Genomic DNA, 23,017 nt, shown 5'->3' with positions numbered 1-23,017 from the left:
TACCTCCTACCTTGAGTCAGTTATATCCCACTACACTTGGAGAGCAGCTAGCACACTTACAGTTCAAAGGACAGAGTGTCTTTGGAGATATGCTGGAATTACTCACTGCACAGTTCACTTCTGTGAATGCTGCATTTAGTGCCCTTGGTTGATCCTTGCTTCTACACTAAAATATGCCAGTTTCTCAGGAAGCTGGAGACAAGTCAAGATAACCTGTCCCAGATTCATTAATCATACACCCTACATTTTCTGGCTGAGAATTTATGAACCTCTATTTCAGTCTGAAAGTTTTCTGGGGAGAATTTCAATTAACAGCTATACTGTGCTAGCAGCGTCTGCAAACTAAAACAAACATCTGGACACTCAGGTATGAAAAGCAAGAAATAGAAACACACAGGTTCATGACATCAAATGCACTGATCTGGCTGCATTCAGAGGAACACATTGTAGCTCAAAATTCAGTTAGGCAGATGCCAAGAAAATGGCCACACAAAATGAATCTCCTTTTGCCTCAAAGCACTAGGGTCACTCCAGGGAAGAGGCTTTTATGAAATTCTGCTGATTTTAATCCAGAAATTGAAACATCACAAGGAAGGGAAAAAGTGACCAAAACTTAAGTAGTTCAACAGTGACAAAAAGAAAAGTTTAATTTTGGTCTCCACATTTATTTTTCCTGATGATCTGGCTTTCTCTGGTTTCAAAAAATACCTAAGCATATGATTTTGAAGAAATATATATAATAAATGTTTCGTGAAATGCTATCGAAACTACCCAGCTTCCCAGAAAGACTAGTTACTCATCAGATGGTAAAATCACTACAAGATCAGGCTGATCTTAAAGAAGTTTGAAAATTCAGGCAGTACAACTCATTAGATAGTTCACATCCAAGTAGAGCAAGGACTGTTTGAAGACATTATTTTCAAGCTTACAGCATAGAAATGGTTAATTACTACTACCATATCAACACATTGCCTGAGAATTGCCTGCTGGACAGACAGTCCAAGAGGAGCTGTGTTAGGTAGTTTTAAGCTAGCAGTAATAACTGTAGTGCAGGTGAGGTGTTGTTAGTATCTTCGTGTTTAGTAAGTAAGTACAAAAAGAGATTAAAAAAATATGAATTTCACTTACATTGTACAGTATTGCCCAGCCTTTCTATTAAGAAAAAAAGTTGATGTTACAACTAACACATTCAGTGAAGTAAAGGAATTCTTGTTCCTTCCGTAAGGTTAAGGAACATGCTTAGAGTCATGTTAACACCTAGCTGTGGCAGTAAGGAACTGAAACCCCTTCAGAGTTCTTTCCTTCCCTTCCTAAGCCAACTTTTTTTCAAATGGAGGCTGATTTATGCCTTGTGAAACTTTTGACGAGATCAGGTATGACACCTCTTCATATTACTCTTGTAGCTTACTCATGATCAAGTTGCTCTTGTGCCAAAATCTAGATATTTAGCTTCACTCGATCCCCTTCTCTCAAAGTTAGTGCCTTCTGAATCTTTTTACAGGGTAATCTTAACTTTTCCAACAGACTGCTTTACCCTGCTAAATAAGCTACCCAATTCCAACCTAACATCAATCCCCCGCTCAGTATGAATACTGTGTAGTGTTTTGATCTACTTCATTCAGGAAAACTTTAAAAAAACCTGTTTATTTTCTCTCCTTCCAGTACTTCAGCTTTGGATCAACAGCATTTTCTTTTTGGGAAATTGACCTGGGCCTCATGCTGGCAAGACTTATACAGCTAATCACACACTTAGAAATGTCCACAGGTATTGAATGTACATGTAGAGCAATATCTTGATACATATGTTAGTGTATTTTTCATTTACGTGTACTCAGTGATTTCTTTATGCCAGCTGTAAATCTGTTCTTAAAAAATGTGTCTTGAAACATTCATTTAATTTATACAGAAGCTGTATAGCTTCTTTAGCTGAAGTAGACTGGAGCAGTGCCTGTGTATGCTTGCAAAATCTCATGAAGTATCAATAGTTCAATACCAGTGTTACCTATGGATTAATTACCTACCAATGGAGCACCTGGGACACCACCAGTTGACCATGTTGCAGGTGCTACTTTTGGCTGCCAGTTGGCTCCTCCTGTTAACTTTTTCTCTCCAGCATTCCACTGAAGGTCTCCCCTAATAGAGAGGGAGACAGGCAGGCTATTATTTGCATACTCCCACAGTGAAAATGAAAACGGATTGCAGCATACATTAACATAAGACGTGCAGCTACATTAGCTTATGGTGTATGCAGTTATTAACAGAAAGATATACTTCTAGTGACACTCAGTTTCAAGGGTTGTTAGCAGTAGACATCAGTACACTCTATACTGAAGTCAGTTACATGGTTATGGCCTTTGTGGTGAGAATTAAAGAGAAGTTTTACTTAGTATTGACTGAAGGTAACATTGCATATACCCTTGCAAAGTAGGAAGAGGGACTGCTACTGCCTATTCTACTGGGGCCAGGCAGTAGAGCTGCCTGCTAGATGTCTTTGAAAGGTGATTTCATTGCTGGAAATCTTGCTCAGACAGCTGAAGGAGGAAAGCATTCAGTTCTGAAAAAAGTTGACAGATACAAGAGAAACAAATCATTCACAGAATAAAAGGGCTGTTGCAAAACCAGGTTTTCTTAGAGGCTGCTCTATCCAGAATAAAATACATCATTTGAACAAAGCAGATTGAAGGAAGATATGTTTTCAGGGATAAACCTCTTGATGTGTTTATACATATCTCTCCTATCATCTCCACAGAGGCACAAAACATTTTGAAGTCTTGCACACAGAGAAAGACTCAGGATTAAGCAGCTAGACTAAGATGATATATTAAAATAAATGCAATGTTATAAATATTTATTTTTGCAAAAAGAAGCTTTTCACTGCATGGAATGAACTTCTTTTCTATTTTGTAAGTATTTTAATGCCTACACAATAACTACATCCAGCATTTGTAAAAATATAACAAATTATATATTAGCCTAGATTACTGAAAGGAGCTATACAATTTATTATCTGGACAATTTGTTCACTATAAGCTGTTTGGAAATCAGCTATTCAATATGAAGACAGTAATTTACAGGAAAAAAATATTTCTCAGACTCAGATTAAAGACAGCAAGTTTAAAAGCTATGTCAGGAACATTTAACCTTAATTACTCATTGCATCTGTATCAAATAGAATACTTTCTCTAGAATTTTTCTGAACTGATCGGAAAGCAGGGGAACATAACCAATTCATTGTTTCTTAATAAACACTGAAATAGATGTAAGGCTATACAGTAGATTTGAAAACTTCCTTTTCTTTTAAACAAAGTTGAACTTACTTTTTTGAAGCAGTACCAGAAATTCCAAGATCTGAAATTGAAACAAAAAAAGGAAATAAAAAAAGAAGTCACATGTTTAGTAAATTAAAGAATGTCCAAGTAACAGCTTACATTTCATTGCACATGGGCTTAAAAAGAGTAAAAAAGTTTTGGCTATCTTCATTTAGGCAGTATCAGAGGACTGAGAGGACTGGCCACATCTATCCATTCTTCAGGACAAACATTTGAGAAATCCTGTAGATGTCTTGCACTTGGAGAAGGCAGTTTTGCTTCATAAGCAAACCAAAGTAACAATATATTTAGGTCTACAAAACACTAACTTATTTAAGAGCACCAAACTATTTACCATGAATGACAACACTAGTTTCTGTTCCTCATTATACAAATGGAAATAAAAAGTTGATTTTCAAATACATGTAAATCTGAACATTACCTATAAGTTTTGCACTGTTTTATCTGCTCTATCATACATGGAAACCCCAGGTAGTTTCCTTAATTATCCTTTAGAAGAAGTTTTAAACTAAATTTTAAAGAATACTTTTGTCATATGACCAGTACAAGTCCTGTAAGTCAGAGATTGCTCAGTTTCTCCCCAAACTTGCATATACCAAATGACTTGCAGAAGATGTTTCAAGGGATTAAGAGTTCTGCTAACTTCTAAGCATAGTAGTTTTCCCCCATATCTAACAGACGTGTATGTATCATAAGATCAGTTATATCTTTGCTCTGGTGTTCTTGAGTGCTGGTACACTCACCGCTCCCCTGCTCCTCTTTCTTTCATTAAGCATGAAGTCAACTATTTGTGTCCACCACCTTTGCTGCTTAAATTCCACAATGCTATCAGATACTTTAGACAATTTTCACTTTTCCATCTATTACCCAGGAGCACATCCACTTAAGAGTCTGATGTCTCCCTGGAATGTACCTGAGACAGTCACACATTACAAATCATACCTACCAAACAGATGCCATTATTTGACTCAGATCCTGGGCACAAAGAAGGACAAGTCACAAACCCAGACTACCAGCTATCTGGATCAGGCCTTATTCCTGTGAAGAGCTTCCCCAGTTTCCCCAGCAAAACAGAAGGATACTGAAGCAAGCTAAAATATACAGGTATTTGACTCAATGGAAAACTAACACAGTTGCATGCCACACCACTTAAAACCAAAATTTGTCACTTACTGCCTACTAAGTTTGCAAGAGACGAATCAAGATCACTTCCAAGGCCTTTGCTTGCTGCTGAAGCAGTGACTGTTGCTGTTGCTGTAGGTGCTACAGGTTGACCAGAAGGAACCATAGTTGGCATAAGAAGATCACCTAAACCATCAAAAACTGAAAGTGAAAAGAAAGTTGGTTAGAAGAGCAGCTGTGGTAAGAAAAGCACTGCCTGCCACTTTGCTGTTGCTCCAACAAATATAGCACAGACAACCACATCACAGGTCTTACCAAAACACCATTTGACATTAAAAATAATGCCAACAAGGGCATGCATGTCATTTTACTAGACACTGAATGTACAGTAATCCTGAAAAATCTATACCAATGAAAACTAATATGAGAAGACATGCCTAAAAGGACTTTAATTGGAGCATTCAATCTACATAGATACAGCACCACTTCCACACTACACTATTTTTCCAACAACCATCCTTGGAGAGATGTCAGATGCACACACATTATGTCAGGAGATATTCATTTAAATGCTTTTAAAATGAACATCTTGCAGCAAACACCAGAATTACCGTGACAAAGGCAGTCTTATACCCTGACATCTCACAGCAACAGGATTGGAAGTCTAAAGTTGTTACTATTCACTTGCAAGCAGCAGGGAATTGGGAAAACCTACTAACATGAGATCAGAAGGAACCAGAACCATCCACACTGACAGTGCTACCCTCCTTAGTCCAGTCATCTAACTCAGAAATTCATTTTTTAGATTCCTTGAAGTCAAACTGCTTGGTATATCTCATGCCTGAGTTCTATCTTCTGATCTGTATTTGAGGTACATGCTAATGTTAAGTCAACAGGAAAGGGTAGCATGTGCACTGGCAAGCAACCAAATACCCAAGCAGCAGTACTACTTCCACCTTTTTTTCTTATACAGTTGCAGAACTCACCAATTTTAAGTTTGTAGCAAGGACCCAGCATGAAAAATATAGAACGGAAGAGATGCAAACAAAATGACAGCAGTGACAAAAGTTTAGGCTTATAATCAGGCAAAGAACGCTATGCCACTTTCTGTTGTGTGTACCCTCAGGTGCCATGCAAGCTCAAGAACACCTGCAGCAGCGGCGGCAAGATGACTTGCCTATATAAGTTACTTACAGAATAGCGTTTTCCTTGCGTAATTCTTAATTCATGCTATTAAGCACATGCAAGGATGATGTTCACACTAGTTTGATTTTACTGACATGGTAGTATAAAACATGGGTACAGAGAGCTCTTGGGCACACACCAGCCTAAACACTGCCCTGAGGTTCTTCCAGTAGAGAAAGAAGAGAGAGTTCACTGATTTTGCATGTACTAAGATCCTAAATATGGTATCATTAACTCATCTAAACACATTAACACATTAACTTAAACACATTAGAAAATTCACAAGAAGAAACTCTGTGGCTCACCTGATGCATCAAACGAACTGCCAGTTGTTGGAGCTGTTGTCCCAAAAGCTGCATCGAAGTTAGGCTGTAGTAAGCTGGTTTGAGCTGGAGTGACTGGGGATGGTGATGGAGAGGGTGCAATAAAAGAGCCTCCAAAGCCTTTAAAAAGTTACATAAGAGAGGTGAGGACATTAGAGTCAGTCTTATTAGGCTGTGTTTAATGAAAGCTCAATCTATAGAGAGCAGAATGATACAGATAATTCTTACTAGACCATTGTAAATAACTCGGAACTCCACAAGCATCCTTGGTATGCCACGTATGACCATGGAAATGTAAAGACTTACTATGAGTCACCAATAAAAACTTTGATGTTCTGTACTTAGTTTTCTGCAGAGGCAGACCAACAGTGGAGAGAACGCAATTCTTCCAGCTCTGTGCGCTATTGTTCTACGCAAGTAATCTCACAGGCAGAATGCAACAAACAGTTCAGAAAAAAAAGAAGCAGAGGACTAACTTGAGAAAAGCATATGATCATGCATCAACTACTTTGGAATCTCAATTCAGAAGGCAGGGTTTTACTAATCGAGTTTAGCCCTTATCAGCATCTTAAAATATTTTGGTTTTCCTGGTCAAGATGTCTTCAAGCTGTCCCCCTGCCCCCATGTCAAAGCAGGATCAACAGCACGCACAACTGAACTGCTTCTAAGGTGGAGAATCTCCATGATTAAGGTTAATGTAAGGTTATAAACCCGATGTTTATTTAAATGTACCCTATTCATGGAGCCTCATCTCTGGCAGTGTTCGAGGTCAGGCTAGATAGGGCTTTGAGCAACATGGTCTAGTGGCAAGTGTCCCAGCCCATGGCAGGAGGGTTGAAACTACATGATCTTTAAGGTCCCTTCCATATCAAACCATTGTACGATTCTCTAGCCTACAAGAAATTCACTCCAATGCTTGACTATCCTTAAAATCTCTCCCTTGCCCTCTATTTAATTTGATTTCCCTTGCAATTGAAGAAGACTTGTATCTACAGACTCTGGAAACTGATTAAATATGCAAAGACTCCATCAAAATGAGAAGAAATATGACACTTTCTCAATTCTCTTTAGTCTACCAGCCATTTCTCTAGTCAATCTCTTCTTGAAGTGATGTCTGAGACCTCTACACAGTATCTTCAGTCTCTTAGCCTTGGATTTTCCAGCTGCCCTTGCATAGAAAGGATCAGATCTGAGCTCCAACCAGGACTATGCAAATACAGCAGGAAGAGCACTTGGACAACCAGCAGACTGTACTTCTTTCCCCTATACCAGAATAGGAAGTGTTTTGCCCCACAAGACAGTGATGAGCCAGTGTTTAACCACTGCCTTTAGTTTATTTTCATGGAACTTCCTGCCTTACAATCTACTGTCCTTATCTGTCCAGCTAATCATTGCTGCCTTTGGACAAAAGCTTGAACATTTACTCATTTGAAATTTCTCCTTTAGATAATTTTGTCCAATATTTTAAATTCCATTTTCTTCCAAAGTAAATACAGTTCTTTTCACGTGGATTGTTGAAAATAAGTGCCCATACAACTTACCAATTTAGAAGAGATCATCTATTTACACTGAACCCTTATCACTACTTGCCTTTTACCGAGTGGTTTGCACCACTGTTATGTAAGTAGTCAACTGATTCCTTTCTTCCTCAACTTTCTCCAGTTTTCTTTAGTTACAAGTTCAACAGGGATGTCAGTTTTTTAAAATTGGAAAACAAAGAAAATTCTGAAGATTTTCTAAACACTCTTTTACACAAACTGCTTTCCATGGTTACAGGATATATCAATCACAGAATAGTATGCAGATATCTTACTGTGTTGGTCTTGACTGTTAGAGAGTTAATTTTTTCCATGTTAGCTTGCATGGGACTATGTTTGGGATTTTTTGCTGAAAACAGTATTGATAATACAGGGATGTTTTCATTATTGCTGAGCAGGGCTTACACAGTACAAAGGCCTTTTCTGCTCCTCACCCCACACCACCAATGAGAAGGCTGGGGATGTGCAATTAAGTTGTGAGGAGACACAGCTGGGACAGCTGACCCCAACTGACAGGGACGTTCCATACCATATGGCATCATTCTTAGCAAATAAAGCTCTGGGAAAAAGTAGTTTGTCCTCTCAAGTAACCATCACGCATGATGGAGCCCTGCTTTCCAGGAGATGGCTGAACATCTGCCTGCCCATGAGAAGTGGGGAATGAATTCCTTGTTTTGCTTTGTTTGCACATGCAGCTTTATCTATTAAACTGTCTTTATCTCAACCCACAAGTCTTCTCACTTACTATTCCAATTCTCTCCTCCATCACACCAGAGTAAAGTGAGCGAGTGGCTGTGTGGAGCCTGAGTTGCTGGCCAGACCACGACACTTACAAACACTGACAACAGTACATTTCCCAGCTGTGAAATCAAACATCTGCCAGACATTTAAAGATGTTACAGGCCACAGCTCAACATAAAGAACTCATGCTCAAATTGTGAGCCTCAATTATATCAAATATTACTGTAAGCCCTCAGACGCTCTCTCTGAAAATTTTGCTTTCTTAGAGAAAAAAGACTAAATACCAAACACTTAACAAATGTTGAAAGAATGAGAGAAATTTATATATGCACACACTGGATGCAAGCATTTACACATCATATTTTAGAAGAGAAGCAGGTGAGCATTAGATAACTGTATTCAAATGAAAACCCTGCGTGGGTAAATGAGAGCAGTGTGCCATCACTGGGTCCTGGGCACCAGGCCAGCAACTTGCTGTACCTCCAGCAGACAGGCTTTAGTTGTGGAACGCCTGGCCTGTATGAACAGATACACTGGCCACAGACACAGCTGGGAGAGGACAACAAACCTGACTATGCACTACAGGTTCCGGAGAATACAACCCGATTAGAAACACCTCATAAATTACATCCTTCAGCTGAAGTTTCCCAGATTGGAGGTAATGACTGAAAATACTCAGATGGTAACCTGTACTGGTCCCTTCAGATGCCACTGACCAAGGGCACTGGCTGGAGCCAGGGAAGCAGGAACAAGAAAAGCACAGTGGCCTGCTTTCTGCAGTCCAAAGTAAAGAGCATTTCAACAGTCTGTGTGAGCTTCCCTGTGTTTATTAGGCCTATTTCAGTGCAATGGAACCAAGAAGCCTTTATCACCCAAACCCCAGTCTACAGCATGTCACATGTTTGCAGATGCTAACCCTGAATGTGGACAAATGCACTGGGATCAGAGATCTGCCCTCAGCTCTCCATGGTCTATTCTTGAAACAGGTTTGTCATGGGATAATTTAGGTTGGAAGATACCTCCGGAGGTCAGCCAGTCCAGCATCCCACTCAAGGAAGTCTAATCAAACCAAGTTGCACAGATTTTTGCCTTGGCACCTCCAAGAGATTTTACTGCTTCTCGGCATGGCCTGTTGTCATATCAGACCATACGTTAAGAGTATTCAACCAGCATTTCCCCACACACTCTGCCTTTTTTACTGTCTTTGTGCACCTCTAAGAAGAACATGGCTAGCCTTTTCTGTATACTCCCATGAGTTTAGACACCTAAAAGGCTTCCCTTTTGCCTTCTCAAGGCTGAATGAGCCCAGTTCTCAGCCTCTCATATGTCATGTGCACAAGTCAATATATCTGTGATTCTCCACTGAACTCACTCTGGTATGTGTTGATCACCCATACCAAGAGATTCTCCAGTACATTCCAGAAGTCCCCTGGATTACCCATGCCCAGCTGTATTCCCTATCTCCCTTTCAGCACATACTATGGTGATTCAAGTTGCCTGAGTGCCAAAGCTTGTGATAGTGATGCTTTCTTCAACTGCTTAAAAAAGGCTTCCTCTACTGCCTCTTCTTGATCAGGTGGTCTGTAGCAGACATCTGCTGAAGCATCACTGATGCTGGGCTGTCCTTTGATCCTTGACACAAGCTATGTCCTAGATCAGCACCTATCCCAAGGCAAAGCTCCATGCATTCAACTATCTGCAGAAAAGTAGATGACAAGATCCAGGGATGACAAAGGCATTCACTACTGTAATTCTAAAGCACAGGATGCATTTCAAGAGCCTGTCTTTCCATTTCCTGAGTGAGAACAAGGAGTCTGGCAGAAGGGTATGATCCAATATCCATAATTAATATTCTGTGTAGAAAGTTCTGTAAGCTTTTGCAAAGTCCCATAAAGTGTCTGTTTCTTCAGCTACAGAAGAGAGTACTCCCCAGCATCTGCTGAAAATCTGCATGATGACTGGTCTTAATTCCATAGCTTTTAGCCTTGCACAATTTAACAGCAACATCAGGCACAAAAGCCATAAAAATCCTTTAACAGACCAACTTCCTAGTAGTCTAGGTCTTGCACAAGACCCACAGCAAATCTGCACAAGCAGCAGCAACCGAGTTAGATGTGGTGTCTGGACATCCCCAACTGCCTGATTTTGAGGTTGCTTTTATTTACACATTCAAGTAAGATTTTATGTAAGAACATGTTACTGGAGTAAATACTGGGACACGCATGCACACAGTTTAACTGGATAGAAAGATCTAGAAGGGAAAATGGCTAGACTGTTGTATTTATCAGCATAGATCTAGTCTCGTCTGCTAAAAGGCTTAGAAGAGTAGGAAAATATTTCTACCATATTTCCTACGTCAGCCAAGAAGGAACAGAAACTTATCTGACAGCACAACACTTAAGACAACTATGAACAGTAAGTATACTCATAACAATATGCATATAAACACTTAGTACAACCAAACACTCATAAACCATGAAGGACAAACCTTCAGCCACTATATGAACTCCGGACACTCTTAAATTTAAAACTGGATTACACTGCAGGCTATACATCTGCCATTATCAAGACTGAACAAATGCTTAGCAATATGCTGCGATGTTTACAGACTCTCTCTGTCTGCCAAAAAAAAAGATTCAAATCTACTTGGAGCCCTTTTGAATGCACATTCAAAGCAAAAATAAAATAAATTTAAAAAAAATCATCCATTCATCCCAACTGCTTAAGGTGGGCTTGAGTATTTGGACTTAAAACATTCCTTTTATAATTTAGGTTTTGATTTAGTGCAACTCTTCAGATTCAGAGACCACGCTGCTGAGGTTTAAGCCATCTGGAGCACAATTTCTACTTGAATTTAAGCTTAGTTACAGAGAAGGTCATAAAATATTTTGTATTGTAATGTTTGCATAAGCAGAATTAGCTTCTGTCCAACATCATCTTCACACTCAGTCCCCTAACAACACACATAACTGCAAATGACTGGCATGTTTCAGAACCTACAGTTAAAGCTTGATCTTTGGCCTTAAGCTATCCATAAACTAACTAATACAAAGACCTATTGAAGCACATATGAAGAATATGAAAACAAAAAGTAGTCTTCTACCTTAAAATCTGAAGCCGTCTGCACTAAAGCTTTAGCATGCATTTAAACATTATGTCCCACTTTGAGTATCTAACTTGCATCTCTAGTATCTGGAATGATTGAGAATGAGCATATACATTATTTTTATTATCTAGACTACTTCTACCTTCCTATGGCACAACTAGACGATGCCCGCTCTTAGAGCAGGTACTAGAAAACGTGTCGTCTTCTGAGATGGCTTCAGTGTGCAAGCACACACCTGTATCAACTCACAGCACTTAGAGCAGATTACACACTGAATATCTCACACTATGTACTACTCCTAAACCAGAGGACTTCTCACGAGCATATAAATGGCAAAACATACACAGGGCTGGACTTTTGATACAGTGTGAGTTGGCTTGAGAGACCTGCAAACATAGGGACAGCAACTGATGTCAGGGTCCATCATTCCTAGAATGGGTTAGCAGTAGCATAAAGGGCAGACTGTCACTCCAGCTCAGAATTAAAGCCACAAAGGTACAACACGAAGCTAAAAATCACCTTTGAAATTCATGAGGGATAACCTACCAACCAATTCAACTGACAAATTGTGCTGGTTTTGGCTGGGGTAGAGTTACTTTAAATCACAAGACAAAATCACCCTTCACAAACAAGGGAGAACTTAAGACAAATCTTCTACAAACCAGAAGTGCATTAGTTTCCTTCCTGATGAAGACATGGCCTACAAACTTCAGACTGTGATAGGTGGGAGTGACAACTGTTTAGCACAATCACTATAGCCACTACAGTACGTGGTATAGGAAGAATTTTGGAGAATGGTACACACAGAATTCAAGGGAAGCTCTCTGTCTGTAGGATGCAGACAACAATGATACAGTTATTTCAACCTTTGATATAATGTGTGACAGTGATATCACATTCAGCACTAGCAGAGACCTCATCTTGTCCCGTATAAGGAGAGGGTCTCTATCACTTCTATGCCCTTGTGCTGAGAAAAGTGCACTCTCACCATCCCACTCTCCATGGCTAAATGCAAGACTGCTACCAAGTCATCCATTCAAGCTACTAACACTTAAGTGTTCAACCTGCCTCAGTTAAAGCAACCAAACTGAATGAACTCAATGCAATGAAGAATAATTAGCAGTAGGAACAAGAAGCATAGCCTGAAACACTGCTTAAGTACTGCTATAGACAGCCAAAGAAACTTTATACAGACACTCATATTCAGTGAACAGTACAGAAAAATAAGAGATGTGTGGGAGGTAGGAAAACAAAGAGCACGGAAAGAAGAAAATCTAGGAAGTTAACTTGTACTTCAGTACATTGCCTCCATTATAAATCTCTCTAGTTTTAATTAAAACATCTAAAGTACTGAGAAATCTTATGATTGAGTATTTTATGCCACTCCAAAAGTTTATCTACACCCAAGGAACATAAAAGACAACTTCTTAGTATTGCTCTAAAATAATACGTTTTTAGAAGTTCTTTATTACCAGCAAGTAGGTCTGCAGAAGCTGAGGAACTAGAAGCAGCCTGGGTTGTGGGCTGGGGTTCGGGAGCACTACTTCCAAAAGCATCTAAAGGGAATTCCAGAAAGCATCAAGAAAAAGTAAAGAGTTCAATATTAAATATATTGATTCATCACTTATCATAAACAAAAGATGAAAGGATAACCACTTCAAAATGAAAGTGCTTGGCCATCTTTATTGCAGAGCAGTACCATGGACACAAAGTTCAGGTGGAAAAGAGGAGGTGCAACAAACCAGTACTTGAAAGAAATCTTTTCTATTTAAGGCTCTCCTCAGAAAACCCATACAAAGCACAGCATTCAAGACAACAGGGTTAACTCATTTGGAGATGCATGCACTGAACCAGACTTTGGAATAATTCCAGCCAGAACCTAGTGACTCACATTAAGTCTTTTTAGAGGAATATTTCACTGATGTTCGAAATTCACTGCCTCTAAGCAACATTCCTGTTTTGCAACACACCTAGAGTTGGCTGTGCCTATCCTGATTTCCACCTTGTCAAATCCAACAAAGATCCTGTGACTCAGATACCCAGTTTGAGACAAGTCACCCTTAAAACTTCAGCTGCTTTGAGAAACGGAACTGAAAGAAAACAACGTGATCATGGAGACTTGCAAAGAAAGAAAAAAGGACACAGCAGACTTTCACTGGACATCTGAGGAAGAGCCACACATGCACGGACTGAAGACAGAATGGCAAGTGTCATGACAACAGAATGACCACACCGACAGTTTATTTGCAGTTCGTTATTGTGCAGTGCTAAGAAGGGGACATGCTAGTCTCAGTCGGAATGCCACACAAAAAAGTTGTGAGAAGGGAAAACCTGCAGCTTTAGCAAAGTGCAAAGGTAATTGAAATGAAGTGATTCAAGTCTGAAGTGGTGAGGAAAGAAAAATACCCACCACCAAATAGGTCAATCACACCTGAAGAATCCACCTTTGCTGGAGAGGCAGTGGGTAGAGGAGAGGGGGCTGCAAATGCATCCACTGCAGTGAGCACAGGATAAATAATATTTAGTATCAGCAAGGCAACAATGATAGCTAAATATTTCAAAGCCATATAGGCTCCACCAGTTAGAACCACAGGGTTGGTAAATTCAGGTAACAGTCTTCAGAACTGCAAACAGAAAATGTTACATTTCTCACACAGCAACTGAAAACCACAGTACTTTAAAGAAAGCATTGTTTATTAAGAATTTCCTTATGCTTAGAGAAGGATTTACTCTTTCAACAACCACATTACTTATTCAACTTCAGTGTCACCCAATTCATGGTTTGCATCTTCAGCAAGTGCACATCTTGTGACCAAAGTATCAAATCCACAACTTAGTATTTCTTAGTATTTCAGCTTAAAGATGTAAATCAGTAGCAAGTTGATTTTTTTCCTTTTTTAACTTAGGGAAAAAAATCCAAACCCAGGAAGTATGAAGAAAGGCCTGTGAAAACAAGCACTCACCAGATAAGAGATCACCAGTGAGAGAACTCTCAGGCACGGGAGAAGCCGCAGGTGGTGGAGATGAAAATGTATCTTCCAGAAATGAAAGAAAAACCAAGAAGTAAGTGTCACTCAAGTTAGTTCATATCATTGCACAGCATCAAAGCAGCAGACCATTGGAAGAATTCTCTCTTTACCTGTACCAAAGAGATCTATGCTAGGAGTAGCATCTGGTTTAGGTGCTGCAGGTGCATCAGGAGCAGACTCAAATAAATCTAAGGCCAAGAACACAACACATCTTTAACTCATTTTTGAAAGGCGGGACTGAAAGCAGAACTCTCAAATTTTGCACATCATATTTGAAATTAATAGGCTCTCTGGTTTGAAAGCCTAGCACACAACACGCATGCAACAATGACTGTTTGGTACTCCTGACAGATCAATCCACCAGAATCAAAGAGTTAAAAACAAAATTACCACCAAATATATCTAGAGCAGGAGGAGCGGAGGTGGTGGCGGTAGCAGAAGTGGTGGCAGTAGTGGTAGTGGCAGTAGCTGTAGTAGCAGTAGCAGCAGCAGCAACAGCAGCAGCTGGAGAAGGAGTTGTTGCAGGAACTGGAGTGGCTGCGCTAGTTGTAGGGGTAACTACAGGAACAGCAGTCTCTGTTGGCTTCATAGCAAAGAGGTCCAGCTCAGGAGCAGCCTCTGCACTACCTTCGGATGGGGCAAAGGGGTCTTGTAAAAAGGAGAGGGGAAATATATGTGTATGCATACTTAGGATCACTGAGGGAGGAAGTCAAGAACAAAGCAACTACAGGCAATGCACATACCGCAAATACACGCACATGTAGAGGACGTCGCTCTAACATCTAGCTTACTTATCCAGACATGTTACTTATGTTTTTCTAAAATAAAGACCATCTGAAAGGCTGAGCAGTTTAGTTACTAGAGGGGAGAACTTTCAAAGGCTGTTTGACAAGGCCAAAAACCGAAATATGACAAAAGGCTATCCAGGGTACTGCTTACAACTCAGCACTGAGAAAACTGTTTCTTAGCACTACCAAATAAGCACAAAGTTACTGGGACTCGGAAACAGGCAGTTTTGTTAAGCATGCTCTTCAGTTTAAGGTTTGTTTTGACCAATTGCAAACACTATGAAAACTTCAGAAAAACACACTGCCATGTAGTTTAAACAAAAAAACCAGCAAAACAAGATACTATCTAATGACATAAAACCCACCATTTCCTGAACATGCATCAAGAGCTGCTGCTACAGGGGTTGGGGTAGCTGGTGCTGCTGCCCCTTCAGTTGCTGCAGGGGCTTCCCCAGGAGAAGCTGCAAAGGCATCTTGGGTGCAGTTTAGGAACAGAAATTAAAAGAAAAAAAGAATAAAGAGAAGAAAAATACAGTAAAAGAACCAAGTTAAATTGCATAGGTAGATACCCTTATACAACATGAATGTATTACTCCAAAAGCAAAAGTCATGCAGCGCAAAACACTTTGTCTCCCCCCCAACCCCACACAAGCAGGTTCTAGACAGGGTCTGCAGATGGAGATTCTTGGGTTGCTCACAGGAAGTACAGTGAGTGCAAAAGAAGGCATTATTCTCATTGTATAAGGGATCTGAGCAGCATGCTCATGTACTACCCAAAATTAACTAATTAACAAAATTAACTGAAGAGTAGATATTAACAACTTGCATGCTCAAAGCCTGTATTACATGTGATTAATCTGCAACTGTGAGTTTACTCACATAGCATAGTGCTTTGCAAACTTAAGCATTGTTACGAATAATAATCTAGTTACTCTGGCAGATATCTCTATCTACTATTTCTAGTTTTTGAGCCAAGTCAGTCATGCAACGTCTGGAAAATTGAATTTACTTGTTTCTTAACAGTATTCCAATTGGATCTTTCTGAAGCCATAACCTGATGCATAGGTTATATTTACTCAGCTTGCTTCAAACAGATCAAGAATGTTCATCTTAACTGCTGGCCAGGATAGCTCGTCTGTCCTTTTATGATCACTTCTAGGCCAACTGGTCAAGTCAGGGAAAACAACAAGTCTGGGGTTTTGGAATGACTTGCTCATGAGTTTTCTTTGACTGTTTTTTTTTTGTTTGCCACTTGCTAAGTGGCATGCTTAAATTTCAAGCTATGAACTTTCACAGCACTATTTCTAGGCTTAAACCACAATTTGTAGCTCTTAATTCTATGAAGTAGTCCTAATGGACAGTGCCATTCGGACTATCCTCATAGGCAAGCATTTTCTTTACAAAAAGACTGCACGATTAGGATAAAATACTTCAAAATGCTTGTAAAGGCCATTTTTCTACTGCTACAAGGTTAGCAAGTTAAAAAAAAATCTGTTGAGGAATACTGCAATTGCACTGTCAAACTAGTACAGGAAAAAGCTTAACATGCTTTAACTTGAGTGTCAATTTTAAAATGAAAACAAACATTTTAAAAACAAATTTGTGCCAGGAAATCCAAAAAGCTCAAAAGAACATGCATGGAAATTCCAACAGAAGAGAAGAAAGCCAATTAGTCTTGTACAATAGAATTAAAATGAGTTAGTAGCAAAAAGGCCTGCTAATAAGCCATTTCAAATATAATTCTATTTTTCAAGTAACAGGGTTGTTCAACAACAAAACTGGATGGCAGTCGTCCAAGTAAAAAAATCAGAATGTGTCAAACATCACAGTATTGTATGTAAACCAGACACTGGCATACACCACGTAGAAGAAATTCAACACAGAACTGAACTGAAGAGTTTTGCATTGTACTGCTTGGGAATACGCTATGTGTAAGGTCATGTGAGTTGGGTTTTGCTCTACAGGGCCAGCTTTCAGATGGACGGTCACCTTGGACTCTTTCAAAAGAACACACTTGTACCCACACAAGCTTGTAGGCCAGCAGCACAGACGTTAGTCAACCCTACTTACAATTATTTCCCAGAATGAAAGGATAGACTTCAGATGATATATAAAGGAATTCAGAATGCATAGAGTTAGTCACTAGTTCTATGTTGGGATCACTTTAGCCTCAGAGTAACACCTATTCCTGTACAGATGTAGGCTATTGAAGTTCCACATGTAACAGTCATAGATACTCAAGTGGGCACAAATTACTTCCAGCCCGCAAATGGAAGGAAACAGACAGTTTGGCACCAGCTGTATTATTTACTGACACTTCTGAATAAGGTTCTTGCCAAGCATTATAATTCTGTTTAGCATCAGACTTAGGTTAAATGGCAGAGGGGATAAACACCTAAGTTCATAATGTAATCTAGAGGAAAAAAGTCATATTAAGAATTTCTAATACTAGTTACTCCGAGAAGTTCAAGAAACTTATATGAACATCGAAACAGATCAACCTGAACAGTTCAAACTAAGGGTTTGCCATCGGTTTTTTTAAGTTAACGCTTATCAAGTTCTTCGAAGCTTTTCAAAAAGCTCTGCTGCACCTGCACAGTTGCCCTTTGCCCTCTGCTAAAATCTAGCATGGCATGCAGAAATGGATACAATTTAGTCTGCATATTTTATCATTAAAAAAGGGATGTTTATTTTCTTTTTTTGTTCCTCCATATTGGCATAGTAACCCATTTGCATATCCAGCACTGTAAGAGATCTTCTCCCTTTTAAAGCATTTACTATATTCCTTACACTTCTGCATCTTCTGTTTCAAAAGTCAATTTAGCTTTTGACTTCTAGAATCAAGTAGCATATGGTTCTCACTTGAATGTATTGATATCATGAAAACTTAGAGATGTTGCTGAAACCTTTGCAAGTTCCCACTGCATGAAACCTTTACTATGAGTGATAGGTATGTATTATGTACTGCATTAAATTTAAATTAATAAATATCATTCTTATTGAAATCATATGCAAACAAGGGCATTTTAAAGTTCTGAAATACTGAAGCAGTGGTTCAATACACCTTGTTTGCAGTAAAATAAGCGTTCCTGAAGAGTGATCTGTTTCATTTCATAAATTCAGGTTTTATTTGATGCCACAGCATCAATACATGACAAAGTTACTCACACATGATGATACAGCTGACTTATAATAATTTAATGTATTATGCAACAAGCGAAACATACCTATAGAAAGTCACAAGTATAGGAAAGATCATAGAACTAAAGTGTACATGAGAAACTGTTTCCACAGTTTTTTCCCCTCTTCAGTCACCCTTCATTACTTTTTGACATGGTGAACCCGACTTGAGTTAAAAAGAAGTATTCTACTAGGCTCAGCGCTAGGAAAGTGACAGTTGGACTTGATGATCTTAAAGGTCTCTTCCAACCTTAATGATTCTATGAAATAATAATAACAATGCTGCAAATTTTTTTCTTGTTTGTTTTTTAAACTAATTGCTACCTCACTATACCAGCATGTTCCAGCATAAGGGACATTCATTAGCCATCAAGTGCCAAAAGTCTTCACACTTGGCCTGTGGTTTCTTTACAGGGAAAACCATAGCTCTCCTGACCACTTACAATTCAAGTCATCTGAATGCCTAACAATTGACATTTGCACAATGTCCACCATGACTTGTTACTTGCACTGCTTACAGTGTAATCACACAACAACATGTAACTCAATAGCACATTCCTAGTGTCCAGACATACTGTGCAAAATTCTATTACTGAGAGATGTGGCATTTCAAGGTTTTTCGCTTTTCTTTTACCTTTACATTTCTCCCTCTAAGGAATGATTCCAGCTGCACTTTGAAAACAGCCTCCTCTTGTTTATCGTAGAAACACGACAAGGAATTCTTCAAGTGGGCCCAGGTAACTGAGAGCTTGTCCATTAATGAGACTGAGTTCTTTAAAAAAGCTATGTTACATAAGTCCTGCATTTTTCATCTGCTTTCCAATACCGTATTAGAGATGAAGACATAATGCAGAGCTTATGTCTTAAAGACAAATCCCAGTCCTAGGAAGCATGCAGGCTCCTACCAGTTAAAGTGTCAGCAGTACAGTGCAAGAGTTAGCAGTCAATAACCATTCCAAAGCCTCCTCTTCTGCTTCTTCCCTCAGCTTGGCTGCCTTTCTCCTGCAGCTTTCAGCTTCTTCCTCTAATCAGCCACTCCCTGAAGACTCTTTATCTTTTTTCTCCTGAGATCACTGCCACTGTACCTTCCCTTACCACACCTCACCACAAGAAACCATGTGAAGCAAGAAAGCACTGGCAAGCTGCAAGAAGTTAAGGTGACCTCAAAGACTATCTCCAGCAGACCTCGAAGGTCAAATACCTACTTAATCACATTAAGCGTAAGCATGTCTAACAGCACAAAAGCTATAGAGCAACCGTGCCTGCCTCCAAAACTACCTCTTCTTGCACTGTACATAATCTTAAAGTGACAATGAATGCTAGCGTAGTATGCTAGTATATACTTACAGCACAGCCTTCAGAAGAAAAGCAAACAAAAAACCAAAAAAACCCCCAAACCATGAGCAGAGAGATGGAAGTTCAGTATGGACTCATGGATCTTAAAAGGGTTTGGCCAGTGGGTGTCTTGAAGGCACTGCAAAAGTACCTCCACTGCTCAGAGTGCTTAGAGATTTTTCTTCTTGAGAACTAGAGGTTTTCTGCTATCATAAATAATAGAACCTTGTTTCATCCTCAAGTGTTCCAGGAAAAAGTCACTATTCATCTAACATATAATCCACTGGAGATTTATAGCATTTGAGCAACAAAACACATTCTCTTTAAAAGAAGAGATCAAGCCACGAAAGTCTGCATACCGCAAAAATAAAATTCTTTCCACACTGGAGGGTGAAGGCAACTCCACTTCTTAATATGCGTCACTAAGTTATCCAATGATAAGTTAAATCTCTAGAAACCAAACACATCCAGGTCTTTGCCACTTGAGAAGCCTGGAAGAACACACATGATCTGGCAGTAGCTTCTTTTTTCCAGGCACAGAATAGTGGTAAAGGTAGAAAATAAAAGTTGCATCCTGTTGCTGTAGTACTGGACGAAAGTCATGGGCAGGTGTTTTTCTAATCACCTGTTACAATCACATGTAACACGTTCTAATCACATGTTTACAGTGATTTCTATCCATTTAACTATTGTTTCATTTTTCAAAAAGTCATACATTTATGCTAAATTAATAATGCAATTTGAAAGTGCTCTATCCAAGACTGGCTTGACCCCAAAGCTTTCACACACTATGCATCTGCAGGGCTGTTGATGAGCACAGGTCTCGGCTTCTGCAACAGGCTTCTGAGAGTAACCAACATTAGACTCTCTCTTGCTCCTAGTGGTAGTGGCATCCAGAACCTTGCCCATGACTATTTTAAAATTGCTTGTTAACTGGCCAATCCTGTGGCACTAGGATTAGTATCAATCTTTGTAAAAGGAGGGACTAAGTAGCAGGTAGCAGTTGTACTCCTTTTGTAGCTCTTTTCAGCATTTTTACTGCGGATAGTTTGGTGCTGTCTGCTGAAGTCAGTCCTAAAAAAATTCTAACTAGGAACATTAAGTCTTTAGGAAACAGCTTTGTAGTCAAAACTGTTCACGTATGAGACCTCTTCAGCACTCCTGTCAGCAAAAGTGACAGATAAACAACCACCACAGAGAAGATACTGTAATTCGGTTTTCATAGCAAGTAAGTTATTACTTATTCCTGACACCGACTGTCATGCTGAAAGTACGCATCAATGGAAGAGAAAAATAGAAAAATACAATGGTCAGGTGACATTAAAAATGTTAACAGTTTTTAAACAGGAAGAATTCTCCATTACTAGGCTGGTATAGTGTTGAAAAGAAATGTAATTTCTGACATGTTGTTGAGAAGCCTCCTGCTCCACAGGAGTGACAAGAAAACTGACAACATATAGTGAGAATTCTTACTCAAGTGGATAGCAGATAACATTAAAGACTGAAAGAGCACAACCAAACTATAAGAATATGTTTCCTATACCTTACTGACAAAGTTGGCATTTAGTGCAAGTTCATCACCACTTTAATTTACTGCAAATGTCTTGTGAAATATAATCCAGACTCAAGAATGCTGAAACACAGTAATTTCAGCTGGCTCAATACTATATTTGTAGGAGATATTCAAAAGAAACACAGTACAGCTGAAGCGTGACAACTAATGAAGGGGCAGGACACTGCCATATCCATCCTCTTCAACTATGAAAGCACAGCTGCTTTTCCCAGAAATTGTAGCACAGTGCACAGTTATTGAATAATGTGAAAACAATACCTGCTTACCCCGGTGTGGACCTGAGAACTACTGTTCTTAGCTGTTCAATCATAAGGTAACTCAGCCTTAAGGTATACAGTTTTCCATTTTTCATATATGCACGGGAGTCTATTAGCACAGCAAAAAAAGAGGTAGTTGGGCAGTTTATATTTCCTGTTCCATTTAGCATCCAACACACAGGCACCTCTGCTATAGCTGGTTAAATCAGATGCCTTGCTACAACAGCTGAACTCAATGTTGCTTCATCTACCTCATGAGCTGGTGTAGTGCACTACAGCAACCAAACTAACCTCCAAAGAGATCCACTTCAGCAGTGGCAGCAGTAACAGTTGTAGTTGTGGCGGCAGCAGCTGAAGTAGTTGTAGTATCAGTAGTTGCAGCAGTAGTTGCACTAGGCTCTGCAGCAAACGGATCTGAAATCTGTGGCTCAGAGGTAACACCGGAAAGTGCAGCCAGATTATCTATATGCAACCATATAATGAAGATCAAATGCGAAAAGTAAGGAGAGAGGCAGAGAGACCACAATCACTCAAGTCCAGAAAGCTGGAGCTTATTCAGGAGTCTTAACATTCAGAAGTCTTAGAAATTAAAACTATTACTCACCCTCTCCCAAGAGGTCTAATGATTGTCCATTAAAATGACAGCAGAATAAAGAAACAGACCGATTAGTAGAGCTTCCAGATTGAAGATGTTCATTACCCAAATGTTCATTCTAAGTGACATGTCTAGGTTAAACAATTTCTACACTTGATTTTCTAAAATTCAGGAAGTTATTCTGACATGACAAAGCCCATTCTGTTTAATAACTATTCAAAACAGAATGAGTACATCAGTAGAACCCTTCACAGAACTGGCACTAAAGCCAGGGTATTCTAGTAGAGAGCAGCTTACAAATACAGTGTTATTTCAGGATACAATACATGACATCCCTAGTGCCCCAAGTATATTGTAAGAGACAAACAGGTAGCGATCCTTTGACTTGGGACAACTGTTGGGAGGGAGGGAGGCAGGCAGGCAGGAAGGAAGGCGGGAAGGAAGGGTAAGCATAAGCAGATTGGTTCTGCTCCAACTTTGGTTCCTTAGTGAATTGTTTCTGGAAGCCAGTGAAGCATCTTTAATGACAGACTTTCCCACAATTTGATGTCCTCTGAGATCAGTCAGATTGAGCTCAAACACAGAAGCTTTGACTACATAAAAGATTTAAAAACCTGTGAAAACTAATGAGTTTGTCCTATTATATTTTAATTCTGTAGTTAGGATTATCTGAGCTCACCAGCTAACTATTTAGTAACCAGTAGCTCCGTGTTGCTCATTGTACACATAACACGGCCATGGGTTCATCTGATCCACACTGAACAGCAAGCACAGAGTCCAGATGCTTTACTATGGGTTAGCATGCAGGAAGCAAAATTATTTGAGCAAGCACTGCTCAATCTTCACAAATTTGTCCTTATTTTACAACACTTGTAAAAAAGGCAGCAAGAACCCACATGTAGGTTTTTTACAGTTT

At 39.4% G+C, this 23,017-nt stretch overlaps 1 protein-coding gene across 5 annotated transcripts in view; it reads right to left on the bottom strand.

Moving 5' to 3' along the window:
- SNAP91 (synaptosome associated protein 91) overlaps positions 1 to 23,017 on the bottom strand; it is a 67,250-nt gene that overhangs the window by 5,316 nt on the left and 38,917 nt on the right. Inside the window, exons 14-25 of one of the 5 annotated variants that reach the window (XM_027696265.1) lie at positions 22,111 to 22,125; positions 21,798 to 21,968; positions 15,527 to 15,634; positions 14,764 to 15,021; positions 14,484 to 14,561; positions 14,308 to 14,379; positions 13,755 to 13,838; positions 12,817 to 12,900; positions 5,942 to 6,079; positions 4,503 to 4,652; positions 3,318 to 3,348; positions 2,022 to 2,133 (exon numbers count right to left, since the gene is read on the bottom strand). In XM_027696265.1, coding sequence (XP_027552066.1) covers positions 2,022 to 2,133; positions 3,318 to 3,348; positions 4,503 to 4,652; positions 5,942 to 6,079; positions 12,817 to 12,900; positions 13,755 to 13,838; positions 14,308 to 14,379; positions 14,484 to 14,561; positions 14,764 to 15,021; positions 15,527 to 15,634; positions 21,798 to 21,968; positions 22,111 to 22,125 — 1,301 coding nt within the window. The remainder of the gene's footprint in view (positions 1 to 2,021; positions 2,134 to 3,317; positions 3,349 to 4,502; positions 4,653 to 5,941; positions 6,080 to 12,816; positions 12,901 to 13,754; positions 13,839 to 14,307; positions 14,380 to 14,483; positions 14,562 to 14,763; positions 15,022 to 15,526; positions 15,635 to 21,797; positions 21,969 to 22,110; positions 22,126 to 23,017) is intronic. The other 4 variants (XM_027696272.1, XM_027696282.1, XM_027696290.1 and 1 more) reach the window with 4 other exon arrangements.

This window comes from Neopelma chrysocephalum, unplaced genomic scaffold (assembly GCF_003984885.1).
Source record: "Neopelma chrysocephalum unplaced genomic scaffold, ASM398488v2 Primary Assembly neopelma1_23b, whole genome shotgun sequence".
In the NCBI taxonomy this organism is placed as follows: domain Eukaryota; kingdom Metazoa; phylum Chordata; class Aves; order Passeriformes; family Pipridae; genus Neopelma; species Neopelma chrysocephalum.
This window is presented reverse-complemented; position numbering and strand designations above follow the sequence as displayed.